Source organism: Camelus bactrianus, chromosome 8 (genome assembly GCF_048773025.1).
Source record: "Camelus bactrianus isolate YW-2024 breed Bactrian camel chromosome 8, ASM4877302v1, whole genome shotgun sequence".
NCBI classification, from domain to species: domain Eukaryota; kingdom Metazoa; phylum Chordata; class Mammalia; order Artiodactyla; family Camelidae; genus Camelus; species Camelus bactrianus.
This window is the reverse complement of record NC_133546.1, coordinates 63,976,369-63,996,147: the sequence shown is the minus strand read 5'-3', so window position 1 is coordinate 63,996,147 and position 19,779 is coordinate 63,976,369. Positions and strand designations below refer to the sequence as shown.

At 34.4% G+C, this 19,779-nt stretch overlaps 1 protein-coding gene across 5 annotated transcripts in view; it reads left to right on the top strand.

The window, feature by feature from the left end:
* The window catches only part of DOP1A (DOP1 leucine zipper like protein A), an 88,558-nt gene that overhangs the window by 5,577 nt on the left and 63,202 nt on the right, over positions 1 to 19,779 (top strand). For all 5 annotated transcript variants that reach the window (XM_074368683.1, XM_074368680.1, XM_074368682.1 and 2 more), the window contains exons 2-3: positions 14,193 to 14,383; positions 16,991 to 17,172. In XM_074368683.1, the coding sequence (XP_074224784.1) occupies positions 14,246 to 14,383; positions 16,991 to 17,172 (320 nt within the window). In that variant the 5' untranslated portion in view covers positions 14,193 to 14,245. The remainder of the gene's footprint in view (positions 1 to 14,192; positions 14,384 to 16,990; positions 17,173 to 19,779) is intronic.

Below are 19,779 nucleotides of genomic sequence, written 5' to 3'. Positions count from 1 at the left end.
TAACATCTTGGCTATTGTAAATAATGCTTTGAACTTTGGGGTGCATGTATCTTTTTAAATCAGTGTTTTTGTTTTTTTAGCATATATCCAGTAGTGGAATTTGCTGGTCATGTGGTAGTTCTATTTTTAGTCTTTTGAGAAACTTCCGCATTGTTTTCCACAGTGGCTGCACCAATTTCATTCCCATCAACAGTGTACAAGGGTTTCCTTTTCTCCATATCCTTGCCAACATTTGTTATTTGTGTTCTTTTTGATGATAGTCATTTGAAGTGAAGTGATATCTCATTGTGGTTTTAATTTGCATTTCCCTGATGATTAGCAGTGTTGAAGATCTATTCATGGGCCTGTTGGCTATCTGTACTTCCTCTATGGAAAAATGTCTGTTCTGTTTTTCTGCCCATTTTTAAATTGGGTTGTTATTTTGATGTTGAGTTGTGTGAGCTGTTTATATATGTTGGATTTTAATCCCTTAGTGGTCATATCATTTGCAAATATTTTCTCCCATTCAGTAGATTGTCTTTTCATTTTGTGGCTGGTTTCCTTTGCTATGCAAAAGCTTTTAAGTTTGGTGAGGTCCTATTTGTTGTTTTTGCTTTTATTTCCTTTGCTTTAGGAGACAGATCCAAAAAAATTATTTCTACAGTTTCTGCCAAAGAGTGATCTGCCTGTGCTTTCCTCTAGGAGTTTTATGGTTTCTAGTCTTACATTTAGGTCTTGAATCCATTTTGAGTTTAACATCATATATGGTGTTAGAGAATGTTCTGATTTCATTCTTTTACATGTAACTGCCCATTTTTCCCAGCAGTTGAAGAGACTGTCCTTTCTCCATTGTATGTTCTTGCCTCCTTTGTTGTAGATTAATTGACAATTGTAGATTAATTGACAATAAGTGCACGGGTTTATTTCTGGGCTCGCTGTTCTGTTCCATTGACCTATGTGTCTGTTTTTCTGTCAGCACCATGCTGTTTTGATTACTGTAGTTTTGTAGTATAGTCTGAAGTCAGGGAGTGTGATTCCTCCAGCTCTCTTCTCTCTCAAGATTATTTGGCTATTTAGGATCTTCTGTGTTTCCACGTGAATTTAAACATTTTTTGTTCTATTTCTATAAAAAAAATGCCATTGGTGTTTTGATAGAGATTGCATTGAATCTGTAGATTACCTTCGGTAGTATGGTTATTTTAACAATATTAACAGTGTTTCTCAATTTAAAATTTTTCTAGACAGAAGTTTTTCTCCTGAGGAGAAAAAAAACCATAGTACTTGCTTTAAAGTTAATGTCTGTCATTTTGAAAGGAAAATGAGTATTTAAATGACTTTTGTATTGTATAACACTGGTTCCATAAGTGTTACCACCAGTTTGTAAGGAGTTCACCTTAAGCCTGAATGATGGGTTCCAGTAACATGATTTTTTTTTTTTTTTACGGCAACTGGCACTTTATTGGAAGGCCGTCTTCAAAGCACTGTGCTCCAGGACTACCTGATTCTTTAATTTGAGGCTGCCTGTTTTACATGATCTCATAGCTACTTTTAAAATTATACCTTTAAAGTTAATAGAGGTTGTGGTTTTAAAAAGGAATAAGTTATTTGAGAATAAACTCTTTAGTTTCCTATTACAACATAACATTAGCACAAAATGTAGTGACTTAAAACAACATATCTCACAACATACCTCTCTCACAGGTTCTGTCAGAAGGGATTAGGGAGCAGTTTGTTTCTGAGATTCTGGCTTGAGGTTTTTGTGATGCAGTCATCTAAACACTTACTTGGGGTTGGAGAAACCCCTTCCAAATTGGCTCACTCACATACTGGGAAATTCTTTTCGCTTGTTGAAGGGAGGCCTCAGTTCCTCCCAACATGAGCCTCCCCACAGGGCTGCTTGAGTGTCCTTCTGGCATAAAGGCTTGCTCTCACCCCAGAATAAGTGATCCAGGAGACATCAAGGTGGAAGCTACAGTGCCTTATATGGCCTAGCTTTCACTTCTGCGGTGTTCTATTTATTGTTCACGTAGGCCAGCAGTACTTTCATGTGGGAGGAGATTACACAAGAGCTTGAATACTAAGAGTTGAGGATCATTGGAGGCCATCTTGGAAACCAGCTACTATATCTTGGAAAGCTACTATGTGAGCATTCACTAAGTAATAAATGGTATATATTTACTTGATATGCAGTTATACACAGCTCATGCTTTTAGAAAGACTTTTCAGAGATTAACTTAAAATGCCACTTGAAGATTACTAAACACAGCAAATACTTTATCAACAAAATTTGTTTCCATGGTTCTTTGGGAATGGTGGGATGCCTCTGGGTTCAAATGTAACCCTGAAGATACAGATTTTATTCATTTTGATTTTTTTTGCTATTTCTCGTGAGATGGAGGATGGGGGAAATGCTACATATTAGATAGCTGCTATTTGATGTTCTTTAGGATATTATTCATTCATGTACCTTTAAAAAAATTGAACTCATTTATTTAATACCATAAAAAGGGAATAAATCATATTTTAAAACTATAAAAAGTGTACAGTGAAAAGTGTTCCTCTCCCTGGCCTTAATTCACCCAGTTCCTACCCGGCCTCCGGGACGTTATCAGCTTTATTACTTTCTTGTTTGTTCTTTCAGAGGTATATGCAGGTTATATGAATGGTAGCGTTCTATAAACACTATTCTGCTTCTTGATGTTTTTACTTCATATAGCTTGGGAACATTTTCTGAATCAATTAGAATTTATTTTTTTTAAAATCACCTGAGTATATTCTATTGTCATTCAGTTTTTATAGTCTTTATTGGTTATTGTAGGTCAAGCACTGCAGGGAGTTGGGGATATGAAAGCTAAAATGATAGATGAAGATTGTATCACAGGGAATCACAGTTCAATTACGGTAAAGCAAATAAAGTTCCATGATAAATGAAGTGCATTGTGTAGTTCATAGGAAGGAAGTATGTATGTGAATGTTGGGAGATGTAATGGTCAGGAAAAGCTTCAACTCTGAATACAGCATGGGCAAGTGGGACTTCACAGCCAAGGAGTGGTTGGGGGACAGTGGATGGAAAACTACTCTTTAGAGGAAACGTCAGGGGTAAGAGGAGATTCTGGTTAAACTGACCTAACAGTATTTTTGCTGAAGACAAAGCACGATGATCAGTAATTGAAGGATGAGGAACCTGATCAGATATTGAGGGTGGAGGATTCTGGTTCAACTGACGCAGCAGGGTTCTTGCTAAAACTGCGTTTTACAAGAAAGAGCACAGATGGGTCTAGGAGAAGGTTCAGAAGCCTGACCAAAATTTGGTCAAGCAAAGGATCTTTGTTGCTAGGTTTTGCTTATCGAGGACAGAAATATGAATTATAAGATTGAATGAATGGGTCTAGTTTATGAAAAGACTTTAATCATATGATTAAGAGATTGCATTTACTTTGTAAGCGATTGAATGTCAATTGTAGCAGGGATAAGGGTACTTCTTCCATGCTAAGTAAGCACTGGGCTGAAGTGCTTTGCCTGATTTATAAATATATTTTTCAGAACTTCCAGCAGGGAGTAATACACTCAAACTGTTTTTTTCTGTGTAAAAATAATTGGCTCTTAGAATGCTTAAGGTAGTGAAAATGGAAAACGAGTGTAATAGTCCAGGTGGAAACTATGCAAGAACCATGATTAAAAGGCTTCTGAAAGATGTCCACCACAGTCAACTTCAGCTGGAAGTGGGGGGAAAAAAAGCTGAATTTCTTAATAGATTTGAATATGAAAGTAGAGAATAAAGCCAAAGCTCAAGCTTGTGTGATTGGAAAGATGATGGTGCTGTTTACTTAAATAGTGAAGTTAAAAAAAACAGTTTGGAGAATAGTAATAGCAGTACTTAGCAAGTTGTATTTCTTGTTTTGGAATGGTATCCTAAAAAATTGAACAGAGCAGACTGACTGAAATGGAAAGTAAGGAGAATGTAATAATAATGGTAACAGTTCAAGGTGTGTCAGCGCTTTGGAGAGTCCCTAGTTTTTGTAAAGGGACTCTGAATAAAAACCAAGCAACACCTTATTTTGGCTCTGGTTCTGTTAGATGCTTCAGGATCCATAATCTACCAAAGTATTTAGAGATAATTCTCTCTCTTGCAGAGTGAATACCTCAGTTTCTTTTGTTCTTTCATACGTGTGTTGTTAATACTATTGTTCTATTTTCCCTTTAACCTTAAAACGTAAGAGGAGATGAACATTGGAAGAGACATAGAAGTAAGGCAGGTTTGCTGTAGGTAGTTCCTCATTTTTCTCTGTGAAGTATCTTGATACCGTTACAATTTATTCTGGTCTCTTTCCTTTACCCATCAATGCATGTAACACTTGCAAGGCTATTTACTGTCTAGCACCGTTCTTTCATAGCTTTGAGCAAAGTGACGTGCACAAACACACGGGTGGTTTATGTACAACACGAATCCTTTCTGTAAATCCCTGTATGTAAAATTATTCAGCTGAAATGTTGGTGGCTTCCTGCCTGTGTAATATTTTGATCCTAAATCTTTTATATGCATGAGCATTGATTGAATTTGTATCTTAATTAGTATGTATGTGTGTGTGTTTTATTCATGACTTTACTTTCGGAACATTTCTAATGAAATTCACAAAGGAAAATAAACTTTACTGTGTGGGATTTTTTTTCATTTGGAAAAAAAATTATCTTTTTGGAAAAAAAAATATCTTTTCTCCCAGGCTATAAAATTTTCTGTACTTATTAGTGTACAGAAGTACAGAAAATTTTGTTCTATTTAGTATATACAGGAAGGGATTTTTATGTTAATTTGTGTAGCAGCCGGTCTTTATTTTAAAATTGAATAGTAAAAGTAATTGGTAGTAATTGTTCATTAATTTTTTAAATGCTGAGAACATTGTTAAGTTACTAATTTTTAAAAGATAAAATTTTTTTATTGGAAACAAATTAATATGGTGGGTTTAATTGTACTGTAAAGATTAATTTTGCTTCTTTTTATTTCTAGTAGTTTGTTTTAGTTAAAATAGTTCCTTTCAAAGTTTAAAGCAAAATCATTATTTGTCATTGTTGCTTGAAGAAAATAGCTGCAAATGAGCATATTTATTTTGAAAAAGATACCTTCTGAAAAGTGATGCTTTAAAAAGTACTTGGTAGGATAGCCAGAAGTTACTTAGCCTTCATCTTGTTTCATGTTTTTCTTTCTAATCACTCTGAGTAGCCACTCATTTTTATCATTATTTTCTCATATTTTACCTTCTATGTATATTAAAGAAAACCAACAAGCGATGTTTCCTTTTTCCTAATTGAAAACAAAACCAGAATGTGGTAAATCTAGATAATTTAGATTTTCTTTAAGTGTATCATTCTGATATTTACTTTCAGGCTGACTTAACCTTGCCACCTAAAAAATTTGTTTCATCCCCACCCTATCAATAGGAAAATCAAACAGATTTTAATATTAGCAAATGCTAAATATTAAAAAGTTATGTTTAAAACTTATGGTTACTAGGGGTAAAGGAGGTGGGGAGGGATAAATTGGGAGTTTGAGATTTGCAGATACTAAGTACTATATATAAAACAGATAAACAACAAGTTTATACTGTATGGCACAGAGAAATGTATTCAATATCTTATAGTAACCTATAATGAAAAAGAATATGAAAAGCAAATACATGTCTGTATATGTATGACTGAAACATTATGCTACACACCAGAAATTGACACAACATTGTAAGCTGACTATACTTCAATAAAAAAGAATGGGGAAAAGTTTTGTTTAAAAAAAGCTTAAGTCCCAAAGCCAAAATTCAGTTGTTTGAGATTCTCAGTTTTAGATTATCAATACAACCATTTTTTCTATAGATATATTTAATATAAATATGATATGACTAAACTGGAATATGTAATTGAATTTCAGTGATGCCCTCAGGTTTCATGAAAATGTGGGACACGTCTTTGAAATATTTATTTTCTGAACTATTATTTGGTACCCTCATGTTTTACTGCCCTTATAAATTTAATCTCCCTTTCCCAAGAGAAAAATAAAAGCAGTCCTGTTTTTACTGGGTCTTGTAAAGCATCCCTTGGGTGCTTAATAATAGAATTTATAAACTAGAACTTATCGCAGATCCAACAGAATACATCAGCCTGGGCATCTTTAATTTGAGGTCAGCCACACCTATAATTGTTTTTGGACACACAGCCCAACTCTGTGCGTCTCTCTAGGATTTAACCCACTTGAGAGCGTTATTTTTACCTCTGAAGAATTGTTTTCTCAGGAGAGTAGATTGCCTTCTTATATAAACTATATGTAGTTCCCCTTCCACTGTAGTCATTTATTGAATTAGAATCACTGTGTTACAGGGTATAACCAAAAGAGAACAAAACCCTTTTATATCAGAATTTACAGTCATTTAGCCTTATACTTTAATTTAACCTAAACATTTTCAATATTGAGCAGTGAGCTAGATTTGGGGTATTCAGAGTTGAGCTTTAGTCCCTGTGCTTCAGTCAAGGTCTAGAAGGAACAACAGAGATCCTATGTACTTATATTATTTTTTTTAAATAAATGCAATAGGAAAAGAAAGTATAGTGTCTAAAAACTGGGGAGTTTTAAGAATTAAGAAAGGCTACACAGCCTGAACAGCTTTTTGAAAAATGAAAAAGAGAAGAGATATGCCAGGCAGAAGAATTAAGAGCTGTGACAAAAATAGTTCAGAAAGGTAGTGATTAAGGACCAGGCCCAGGAGTCAGGCTGCCAGAGTTCTTCCTGGTTCCCCCTCTTAGTCTCTGTGGAATCTCAAACATCAAAGTGCCGTATGTACATGGCTCTGTGAGCAGACTTGCCTCGTGGATTTGTTGTGAAGATCAATGAGATAATTCGCATAAAAGGCTTAGTGTAATGCCTGCCGTGGAGTAATGACTAAGTCAGTGTCAGTGGCTATAATTACCATCTTGAATAATGTATGGACAATGTTGATTTGCCTGGTGTGCTTTGGGGACGAGACGGTTATCTTTAACGCAAGGACATATGTTTAGTGTTCACTGTTACAGATATTTACTATTTGATGCTTACAGTAGAATCCCAGCTACCCATTAATGGATCATTTTAAGTTGTAATACGTGCTCATGCTTATCTGTTTTCTAAATGACTTTTCATATTGCTTATTTATCACAACAATCACCTAATTTAAAACACAAGGAACCTTAAGTTACAACTTTTATAGAATTCAAAGACTATTTTTAATAGATGTATAATTTTGTATATGTCTATTTACTAGGGAAAAAAGAAGCAAAATTCAATCAAGTTTGCTGTTTGTCACCTTGATGGAACACTGAGATTTGTTATTTTTCATATCTTAGATTTAAATTTTGTGTAGTTTTTACTGTAACCAAAAGTGAAAATATAGCTAAATATATACATAAAACACAGTAAAATTATTTGTCAAAGTTTTCTTCAAAGATTTGCACGTAATTAATTTTAAAAGATTTGACCCCTGTGAGTATCATACTTAATAGATTTCCTTTCACAAGGGCGAGAATGACATCTTCCACATTTAAGTAGTTATGCTTAGTAAAGATGCTTAAACTGAGCTAATTTTTAAAATGTAATTGGATATAGCACATTTTTTATAGGTGTTCTTAGGAGAGTCTTTCAATTTTTTAAAGCACATGCTAGACATTTTGAATATACTCTGAAGGGAGTGAGGTCATGTGGCTACTGCACTGGCTATAAAATAGAACTTTAATTCTGCTCTTTTCTACAAAACTTCTCAGAGGAACAAAGCAAAATGGTTCGTGAACTATCTTCACATTGATAGATTAATTCATTCAAAACATTTGAGGGCCTACTGTGTATCGGCTAGTTTTATGGGACTGTTGATACAGAAATGAACAAGTCCAATAAGGCTCCTGATTTCATGGCATTTGCATTCCAGTGAGGGAGGGTAGATAGGAAACAAGCAAATAAATAGGACAATTTCAGACTCTAGTTAAAGTGCTGGGAAGGAAATCATGTGATATTCTAGAGTAGATGTCAAGATTGTGGGCCAGGTATGGGCCACTTGAGAAAGGCTTCTCTGAGGGTTTGATATTACTTGGAGATGGGAGAGAATTTGCCACACAGAGAGTTTGACCTAAGAATTTTCAAGTGTGAAGAATAGCCAATACAAGATGCCCTGCAATACAAAACACATTGCTGTATTTGAGTTTGGATATTCTTTTTTTCAAGAGAAATTTCTCTCTTCCTCTTCTTTCTTGTTTTTTGACTTAAAAATTTTTTTTAATTTTTTTCTGGGGGGATTGAACTCAGAACCTCGTGCATGCTAAGCATATACCCTCCCACTTGAGTTTGGATATTCTTATAATGACATAATGTGATTTTTAAAAGATCTCTGGCTTCTCTGGAAAATGGACTATAGGGTTCAAGAATAGAAGCAGAATTCAGTGGAGTGCTGGAGATGATGCTAAGCGGTTAGAGGAATGGAAGAGGTGGTTATATATTTAGGGTATATCAGTTAAGTGCTATTTGAAGCTGTAGAACTAGAGAAGATAACTCAGGGGAGAGGAGAGTTCCTGATTGAGCTATGAAGTACTTCAGCATTTGAAAAATAATAATAATAAAATAAAAATTGAATACAGAAAAGAAGCCAACATAGACTGAGAAAGACTGGTTAGAGAAGTCAGAATATACCTTGAGAGTGAAGAGTCCTGGAAGCCAAGAACAAAGTATTGAGTACTGCTGAGAAATTGATTAAGATGAGGAGTTAGAGAAGTGACCCTTGGTCCCTTTCCTGGTGACCTTTATATAGGTGGTTTCCTTGGAGGAACATTATCATGAGGCATTTTTGAGTGGGCTGAAGAGTGGATAGGACGTGTAGAAATGAAATAGTATAGAGAGACCTTTCAAAAAGTTTTGTAACAATAGAAAACAGAGAAATGGGTTGGTAGCCAGAGAGCCTGTTGGGGGTTACAGGGAGACTAAGGATTTTAGTTTTTGACCATGAAAGATTCCAGGGCGTATCTGTAGGCTGATGGAGAATGATCTGGGAGAGCAGGAGAAACTGGTACTGAAGGAGGAGGGTAGGCCAATAAAGCATTTAGGGAGAATTCTTGAGAAGGCAAGAGGAGATAAAAATCAGAGCACAGCAAAAGGAGGAGAGTCCTTTGTTTACCAGAACAGGAGGGTAAGTAGAAGATATGTGAGTAGGGGGAGAAAGATTTGTAGATTTGTTGGAGGGAATGTAAGAGCGTTCTTTTTTCTTTTCTTACTTGGTCTTTAGCAGTGGTGGAGGGAAGGTGGTATTAGAGCTTTGAGAAGAGAAGCTATGAAATAATTGTGTCAGGCAGGTCCTTAATAGGAAACAGCGGATTAGAAGAGTGTTGAGTATGTGTTTCAGGTTCGTGTCTCTCAATTTAAAGTGCATAATTACTCTCCATCAATGTTCAGGTCCTTGGGTTTATGCATAATTGAGCTCAACAGGGTTGGATTTTGCTAGATAAGTATAGTGGAGTAAGGAAGACACTCCTCTCCCTGGCCCTGAGGTAGGATTAGGTATAAGAAGGAAAAAGTCTCCATTAGAGTAAAGAGTAGTGGTTATGAATTAGAACTTGAAAGACAGATTGCTTAAGTTTAAATCCCTGGCTCTGCCATTTTATTAACTGTACCATGTGTATTTCTGTGCTTGTTTCTTTATCTATTAATGTGATCAATAATAATGCTAGTTACCTATGACTCATGATCGAATAGGATTAAATGAATTAAAATATGCAAAGCATTTAAACAGTGCCTGGCATTTAGTTAGCACAATGTATAACATTAGCTAAGATGCTGCTGTCTCTGCTGCTTGGAAGGAGGTCTTATCCTTAGGATATAATTAAGACCAGAAGCTGGCAAGACCTGCAGAGAAAAGCTGAAGATCTGTTGATCACATATTTGGAGTTTCCTAGAGTGTATACCATTTGAAGGTTTGAGATTGGGTCAGATTAGGGGAAGTACAAAACATCATGGTTACAGGGTGACCTTACGCTGTTGGGGGAATACCTGGTAGGTGTTTTCTTCCATCCATGTTGGTAGCCCTCCAGGGAAGTTACTAGTTTCGTGGAGTAACTAGCTTTATAAATTGGTTAAATAGATGACTTACTAAAGATCATTTAGTGAAAGTGTCAACATTGAAATCCAGAACTTTTGACCACAGTGAAATAGATTTGTCAGTAATTGCCATATTCATTTGTTGCATGGTAACAATTACTGAATGACAATTTTTCATTTAGTCCAAAAAGTTTGGAAAAGCATCTACTGTATAGCATTTTTAGGTGCTTTTTCTTTCATGATCAACAAGTAGGGTTTTTTCCCTACTTTAAATAATTCATTCATACATATCCTTGGAATGTGATAGAATACGTGGACAGTCCCCAGTTATATCTTTAGAATTTGTTAATACTAAATGGAGTTATTTCTCTCTTCAGCCCTCCTCTTACCTTTCATGGCAAAGGAGGGGGGAAAAATGAGAGCTCAGCTAGTGATAAACTAGCCAAAGTATCTTTTGTATAGTTACTCTGAAATTAAGACTATTCATTTTTTATAACCATTTAAACAAAACTTTTTAGAACTTGGATGCTCTATGGAATGTTTAATTGTTTTAGAACGTCTTTTGTATCTGAAGCACATATTTCTGTGTGTTTGTTTATAGTTACGCTTAAATCTAGTTTTAAAAAATTTTTGAAACCATAGATTGATGATAAAACAGACTGCAGAATTTTTAATTTATTCCCAGTCTTAACTATTTTACTTAAACCACTGGGAATGAATCCAGCTTGAGCCTCACTGTTGTGAGTTATGTGCTGTGCAAAATACAGATGTGTATAAAACATAGTTCTGCTTTCAAAGGCATCTGTCCTAGTAGAGGAATTGTATATTCAACTCTTCTGTAAAACAAAATCAATTTTGAAATGGAAAGTAAGATTATTTTTGATTCAGTTATTTAAATGTCACATTCATCTTGGATTTCTCAGAGGAGTACTTCAAAATACTGCTTTATGTTTGGTTTGTTGCTTTGAGAGTCCAGAGCATGAAGATATAATGATAAAGTGGGTTTTTTCCTCATAAACTTTGTATTATTTTAAGCTCCTAAGGTCAGATATCACCATTTTAAAGAGAAAAGCAAATTGTCTTGAAGGATTTCTATTACCTTATTCTCAACTCCCACCCCTCCCAATTGGGAAAGTAACACAAGGTCAGGGATTTTCTCTAGTCGGCACTAAGACATAGTACTTGGCATATGGTACACTGACGTGAATAATTTCACATGTCAGCTGGCTCTATATTTAAGGTGATTATTCTCTCCAAAGATGGGATTTAGGATTTGTCTTTATTTTTGTTTTTATGGATAAAAGAATTGAGGTAGAGAATTGGGAAGTATATGTTGCTTCTTTGGGGCATAATCTTAGCCAGGGAAATTTGATTTAATAAATTAATAGATTTTTAGCTTTTTTCAGTGCAAACAGGTTTTACTAATACAGTTTATGTTCTCTAGAGTAGTGATTCTTAACCTTTTTTGAGGATTACTTCAAAAACTATTTTTGAGACTTATAAAAGTAGACTATATCCCCAGTAAAATGTAAGGTGTGAATTTTGCATGTAGTCTGAGGTAATTCACAAATCTCTGGAGCCCATTTTCATATGCATAAAATGTATACACAGATATATGTATATGTCTTACATATACACACACATATACGGCTGTATGTCTTTGTTGAGATATAATTCACATACCATACAATTCACCTCTTTAAAGTGTATAATTCAGTGGTTTTTGGTACATTCACAGAGTTGTGTAACCATCCTTAAAATCAATTTTAACATTTTTGTCATCCCAAGAAGAAACCCTATTCTCATTAGGAGTTGCTTTCTGTTTCTCCCCAATTCATTCGCCTTGCCACCCTAACCAAAAACTAATTTACTTCCATCTCTAAAGACTTGTCTATTCTGGACATTTCATATGAATGGAAGCATAAATATATGGTCTTTTGTGAATGGTTTCTTTCACTTAACATAATGTTTTCAAGGTTCATCCATGTTGTAATGTGTAACAGTACTTCGTTCCTTTTTATAGTTGAATAATATTCCATTGTTTTTTTATTCATACACATATCAGTTGGTGGACATTTGAGTTGTTCCCCTAGGCTAGTAGGAATAATGCTTCTTTGAACATTCAGTACAAGTTTTTGTATGGGCATATTTTCATTTCTCTTGGGTATATGTACCATACCTAGGAGTGGAATTGTTGGGTTGTATTTAATTTTATGTTGAACTTTATAAGAATTGCCAGACTGTTTTCCAAAGCAGCTACACCAATTTACATTCCCACCAGCAGTGTACAAAGGTTCTAGTTTCTCCGTATCTTTACCATTACTTGTTACTGTCTTTTTTATTATAGCCATCCTATAGTGTGTGAAGTATGTCTTTGTGGTTCTGATTTGCATTTCCCTGATGATTAATGATTTTGAGTATCATTTTATATACTTACTGACCATTTGGGTATCTTCTTTGGGGAAATGTTTATTCAGATTCTTTGCCCATTTTTAATATTTGTCCTTTCATTATTGACTCGTAACAGTTCTTTGCCTAGTTCAAGACCGTTATCAGAAATATGGGTGATATATTTTCTTGCATTTTGTCAGTTTTGCTTTGTTGATGGTATCCTTTGATGCACAAGGGTTTTTAATTTTGATGAAGTCTAATTTATTTATTATTTCCTTGGTTGTGGGTTGTGTTGCTTATGGTGCTTTTAGTGTTATTTCTAAGAAGACCTAGCTTCTAGGTCATGAGGATTTACTCCTGTATTTTCTTCTAAGAGTTGTATAGTTCTGGCTGTTACATTTAGATCTATAATTCATTTTGAGTTGACCTTTGTGTAGGTGTGAGTAAGAAGTCTACTTCATTCTTTTATATCTGGATACCCAGTTACCCCAAATCATTTGTTGAGAAGACTATTTTTAACTCTCATTTATTTGTATTGGCATCCCTTGAGGCCCATTCTTAGACCCTTCTGCAGATCTGTAAGCTCTGCTCTAGGGAAGAGGGTAAAGTTAAAAGTCAGAGAGGATACCAAACAAGTGAAGGAGAGGCCACATTGGTTTTTAAGTTGAGCCTGAAATCCTTATTACCATTCTGTATTGGTTATCTATTTTATTGCTGTGCAAATTACCCCCCCACCCCCAACTCAGTGGCCTAAAACAGCAAGATTTCTGTAGGTCATGAATTTGAGACACTTAGCTATGTAGTTCTGGCTCGGGATCTCTCATGAACTTACAGTCAAGATGTCAGTTGGTTCTGCAGTCAAATCAAGGCTTGCCTGGGGATGATGGATCCACTTTTGAGATGGCTCACTCACATGGCTGTTGGCAGAAAAACCTCAGTTCCTTCCACAGGAACCTCCCCACAAGGATCTTTGAAGTGTCCTGGTGATGTGACAGCTGGCTTTCCCCAGAGGTAGTGATCTAAGAGAGAGTAAGGAGGAAGCTGAAGTGCTTTTATGATCTAGTCTTGGCCATTACACACTGTCACTTCTGCCTCATTATTCCTGTTAGAATTGAGTCCCCAAATCCAGCCCGAGGGGCTGGAGAATTAGATACTGCTTTTTGGAAGTAATATCAAAGGATTTGTGGACATATTTTAAATTACCACATATACTTGTCAGTTTTATTAAAAGTTTTATTAATTCCAAATAGCTGATGTTCTTTCATACTATATGCCCATTTATTGCTTAATAAAATAAGATGATCTCTAAGTCATTCATTTCTTTCTCTTTTTCTTGTTGTTGGGTTTTTTTTTTAATGTCCTTAATGTTTCTAATCTAACCAGTCTTAACGTATTTTAGGATCAAAACAAAGTAGATGAGTATTTATATCAGAAATGTTTTATCAGCAAATACAACAGAGAAAAAACATTTCTAAACTGAAATAGATTTGGGAATATGTCTTAGTCTTTTATAAATCCCTAAGTTCTCACAGCCAATTCCCAGTTCCTGGGAAAGGAACACGTGAGTAGGTATCTTTGAAGCTGTCTTTGAATACTTCCATGTCCCTACATAACTGACTAGAATTTTGACCACTTCTAAATCAAGTTAACATTTTAAAGTTAGCTGTTAACTCAGAACCCATTTTAATACTTTACTTTGTAACTTTGGTTCCTCCTGCAAACTTTTTTGTAGGTAATGATTTTACATGACTTTGGAATTGGTCTCTAGTGGGACGCTGTGGGAGGATGAACACAGAAGAGCTGGAGTTACTGAGTGACTCCAAATACAGAAACTATGTAGCTGCAATTGACAAAGCACTGAAGAATTTTGAATACTCCAGTGAATGGGCAGATTTGATATCGGCACTTGGAAAACTTAATAAGGTATGTCTTTCTTACTTACTTTCATAAAAAGGAGCAAAAATCAGAAATCTGCAGCTGTACTTACTGGATTTCTCTAAACCTTGAAGTAAAGAATTTAAAAACATAGCTAAACCTCAGAATTACTTTTGATTCTGCTATTTTACTTCATGAGCCTGGGTGGTCTTTTTTTTTTTTTTTTTTTTTTTGAGGCCAAAACAACAACAGTTCTTGAAAAATACAGTTATTCCATTATTACCTATAAACACAAGACTAGTGGGCAAATATGCTAACCATGAGGGCTAATACGTTTGTCATTGAGCATCAGATGTGGTTCTGGAGTTCCTGGTGGCAGAATGAATTACTGCATATGGAAAGCAGTAACTGCTGTGTCCTTTCTAAACAGTGTGTAGCAGTAAGGAAACATTTCATATCCAGGCAATTCTTGTAGTCAGTACTTTCTACAAAAGTGACAAGCAGTTGCTTAAGCCTTGGAGTTGGCCTTGAATGATCCTTCTTGACATGTCTGGCTTCTATTCGCTCCTGTAATGGTGGCATCACTGATCAACTCGTAGCCCTTTCTTCTCCAATTTAGATGACAGTTTCTCACTTCACATCCATAGTTTTAATTTTGGGGCTTTTTGGATTTGTTTTTAATAGCTGTTACTGAATACGAATGCTTCTACATAATAAATGGACTAGGGGAGCAGATAGGAAAGGCGAGCTCTTCCAGTAACTATTCTAATGTCAAAGAGCTTAGCATACAATTATTAGGAAAGAAATTTGTCTTAAAATACATACCAAGGACACTAGTTTTCAACCTCATACTTACTATGCATAATTACCCCAACATCTTACAAAAGAACTTTCATTTTCAATGTGCCAAGGATTTATCTTAAAATTAGAGGCACAAACTTCTGTTTGATGTGTTAACTTTTAACATTTATCATTTGAGGTTTGAGAAATTCTCAAAATTTTTGCAACATCCCCAAGAAATTGCATCCAAAAGTAGAAATTTGTTTAAAGGTGGTTAGATTCTTTCTTGTTCTAAAGGGTCTCTTTCTGAAGACTTAGTAGGAACTATTTTTTAAAGCAATTCATTTAATTATGGAAATTAATTTGCCTAATTAAGTGCACAAGTAGTTTTTTTATAGTTAACCAATATTCACAAAAACAGATTTCACTGTAACCAGATAACACAAAGTAGGATATGCAAGACATTAATGAAACTTACCTAAAATCATGGTGAAACAACAAAGCAAAGAATGAATATATATATATATATATATAAAATTTGTTGAAGGTACTTTAAATATGTTTTAAATTTTATTGTTTATTAATATACGAAATTTTCACCTCATTTATACAAGTTTTCTAACTCAAATGTTTTTAGAAAATTGTGCTATATTTTGCTTTTTAAAAAATTATTTGGTATTAGAATTTCTTTATTGAAATTTTTGTGTCACAGATCATTAAATTTCCTTCTACAGAGGTATTTCTGGTAAAATAATTATATTTTTTAAAATGTGTGTACATACTGACTTTGTTTCTATGTTCAAAATTCAAATATAATATTTTAGAAATGGAAAGCATCCAGTTTGAAAGAATAAAAATTTTTTGTAGCTGAATTCCTATTGGTGTTTTGCCCTTAATTTGCTTTGTAGTCATAGATCTAATTTTATTTATATTCATTACATCCAATTTAAAACTGAATTGAAGACTTGTAGTGGGAAGAACATTGAAAGTGCTGTATCTAAGTGGACCTCAGACCCTTGACTTTTTTTATGAACTGGAATGTCTATTGTTGTCTATTCTGTACTGCCTTTGGTAGATTAGATCATTTTTATATATTTTAACCTCAGTTCTTCATTTTTTTTTAAATACAGGACTTTTGTATTTCATCTTTATTACAGTTCTAGTGTATTATACTGTATTCATTCTAAGTGTTCATTTTGTAGTAGTCTATCAGCATTTTACCATAATACTTACATGTACTACATTTTTAAGTCTTTTATTACTTAAATAATTAATCTCCTTTGGGTGGTTTGTGAGATAAAATCTTCTATAAATTCTACCTTGACCATTGTCTCTAAAGAAATGTGGTTGAATAAATACAGCAACATGGATTTGGTCCAATTGGGAAATCAGTAAAAACAAACGGGCAATTATAATTTCCTATATATTCTTGTTAGCATTAGAATTATTTGCTATACTATGTGTCTACGTTGAAGTTTGATTTTCTTCACAGATTTCAAACAGTGTACCAAAAATAGGTTGACGGTTGAGTGACATTCAAGATTTGCAAAAATCTACAACAATGCCTTCCTTCTGAACAAATATGTTTTGAAAAATACTGTTATTTTTCATAAACATGTTATTTCTGTTAAAATGTAATGAGTTTATTTTTTTAAACAAAGTAATAGATTTTTTTAAGTTCTAGTTTTAATTTTAAATCTAGTATTATTGATAGCTATAAGTGACAAAAACAAAAGGTTTTTTTTGGCATCCTTTATAACTTTTTTAGGGTGTAAAGAAGTCCTATGAGGATTTTTGGTAATACTGTGCTAGAAAATGGAAATAACAAGAAAAAGTAATTTTTTTCCTCAATTGAATTAAAATGTTTTCTTCAAGGTTTTACAGAATAATGCAAAGTACCAAGTAGTACCCAAAAAGCTGACCATAGGCAAACGCCTAGCTCAATGTCTACATCCAGCACTACCAGGTGGAGTTCACCGGAAGGCACTTGAAACATACGAAATTATCTTCAAAATCATTGGACCTAAGCGACTTGCCAAAGATCTTTTTTTATATAGGTGAGAAAAATTTTACTGTCTATTTGCTTGTAAATAAAATATGTTTTAACTATTTTATGCTTTTTGCAGTAAAAGCTACAAAAATTGAAAACTTCTAAATGAAAGTTTTCAGATCTCAATCTTAAATGCTTTGATAAATACATACTTCAGAAAAATTGAGACTATTTCCTAATACAAGATTTTTTTCTTCTTAGATGTCATTTTTGAAAAGTTTACATTGGAAGTTGTTGAGACTACAGTACATTCTACCTTTTTAACCTAGAGAACTACCCTGAGGGGGAAGAAAAAAGATACCTTGATTTCTCAGCAACTTTCAACATCATTTCTTCTTGTAATAGTCCTTTTCTCTTGGCTTCTGTGATACTACATTCTTCAGTTCTGTTACATTCTAAATCTCCTTTACCAGCCTTTTCTCCTTTCCCTGAATTCTACATATGGAGTCTCTTAAGGCTTGCTTAGTCCCATACCTTGTGTTTTCACTTTCTGTTCTCTCTTTGGGCATGCTTATCCAAGCCCATGATTTATCTTTTATATGCTGACTCCCAGCTCAGTCCACCAGTGTTGACTTCTGCTTTAAACTCCTGGCTTACTTGCCATCTCTGTGTGTATCTTTCAAGGCAACTGAAGCTCAACCTGCTCCAAACTAAACTCACCTCCCATCAACCTGGCCATCTGCAGTGCACTAAAGGCACCACCATCCATCCATTTACACCTGAAATCTCACAGTTACACCCAATATCTTTTTCTTTGCCCATATTCTCCTTCCTCTCATATGCACTCTGTCACTAAGCATTCTGTCTCATTGTGGTTGAGAGCAGAGGCAGTGGAGTCAAAAAATTTGTCTTCATAGCTAACTCACTCTATGATCTTGGGCCATTTTCTTCACCTCTCTGTGTGTATTCTCATCAGCAAAAATGGGAATAAGATTATCAATTTCATGGGATCATTAATAGAATTAAGAGTTAATATATGTAAAGCACTTAGAACAATGTGCAGCATATGGTAAGTGCCCCATAAATGTTAGCTACTGTCACTCACAGGCATAGAGAGCAAACTTATGGTTACCAGGGAGTAAAGGGGGTGTGAAGGGATAAATTAGGAGTTTGAAATTTGCAGATACTAACTACTATTTATAAAATAGATAAACAACAAGTTTCTACTATCTAGCACAGGGAACTACATTCAGTATCTTGTAGTAATCTATAAAGAAAAAGAATATGAAAATGAATATATATATATGTATGACTGAAGCATTATGCTGTACACCAGAAATTGACACAGCATTGTAAACTGACTATACTTCAATAAAAAAAAAAAGAATGAAAAAAAATGTTAGCTACTGTTTCTATATAGGCCCCCAATACATCTACTTCTCCTTACCCTCACTGGCAGCATCCACAGTAAGTAAGCACTATCTCTAGCCTAGTCTTTGTTACTGGCCTCCTAATAGTCATGTAGTATCTGTTCTTATCCTCTTGCATCTTTTTCTCTGCATAGTACCAGAGTAAATTTTTAACACGTTAAGTAGATAATGTCATTCCTCCATTAAAAATGTCCATTGACTTCCTCCTGTCACTTAAAAATAAAATTTAAAGACTTTACTATGTCTACTAAGACTGTACATACTTTGGCCAAGGCTGTGTCAGTGACCACCAGCTCCTACCACTCTCTATCCAGTTTACGCCTTTCAGTGACATAGGTCTTTTTGCTTATTCTTCCTCATTTTCTTTGCTTTTCCCTCACCCTGTATTGCTTTAATCCAGGTCTCTGATCAAATAGCAACTCTTCAGAGAAGACTTGCCTATTTACCCTATATGAAATAGCTCTTCCTCTACATCTTTGTCCTTAGTACTCTGCAGTTTTACTGCAATGTATTTAGAAGTAGATACCTTTTTTATTTATCCTGATTGGGATTCAGTGGAATTTAAAAATCTGTGACTCAATGCCTTTCATCAGTTCTGGAATCTCTTTATGTCTTTATTCCATGTATTCTCTCTTCCTTTTTTTGGAACTATGATTAAAGATACATTTGAACTTGTCATTCTGACTTCCTCAGATTTTATCGTCTCCTTTATTTTCAAATTTTTGGTCTCTGCTCTGTTGTGGAATATTTCCTCTTACCTAGTTTCTAAATCACTAATTCTTTCGCTCTCTTTTTTCATATAAATGTGAATTTTTTTCCTCATTCTTCTAGGGATGTAATTGTCATACAACATTGTATAAGTTTTAGGTATACTTATTTGATATATATATTTATATTTTGTGAAATGGTTACCATAAATTTAGTTAACACATCAATCACTTTGTAGTTACAACTTTTTTTCTTGTGATGAAAACTTTTAAGATCTACACTCTTAACAACTCCCAAATATACAATATAGTATTGTTAGAACTATAGTCACCATGCTGTACATTATATCCCCAGGACTTTTTCATCGTATAACTAGAAGTTTGTACTTTTTGACCGCCTTCATTCATTTCTTCCACCTCCACCCTCCAGCTCTGGCAAACACCAATTTGTTCTCTATTTCCATGAGGTTGGATTTTTAAAAATTCTACGTTTAAGTGAAATCATACAGTATTTGTCTTTCTGTGTCTGACTTATTT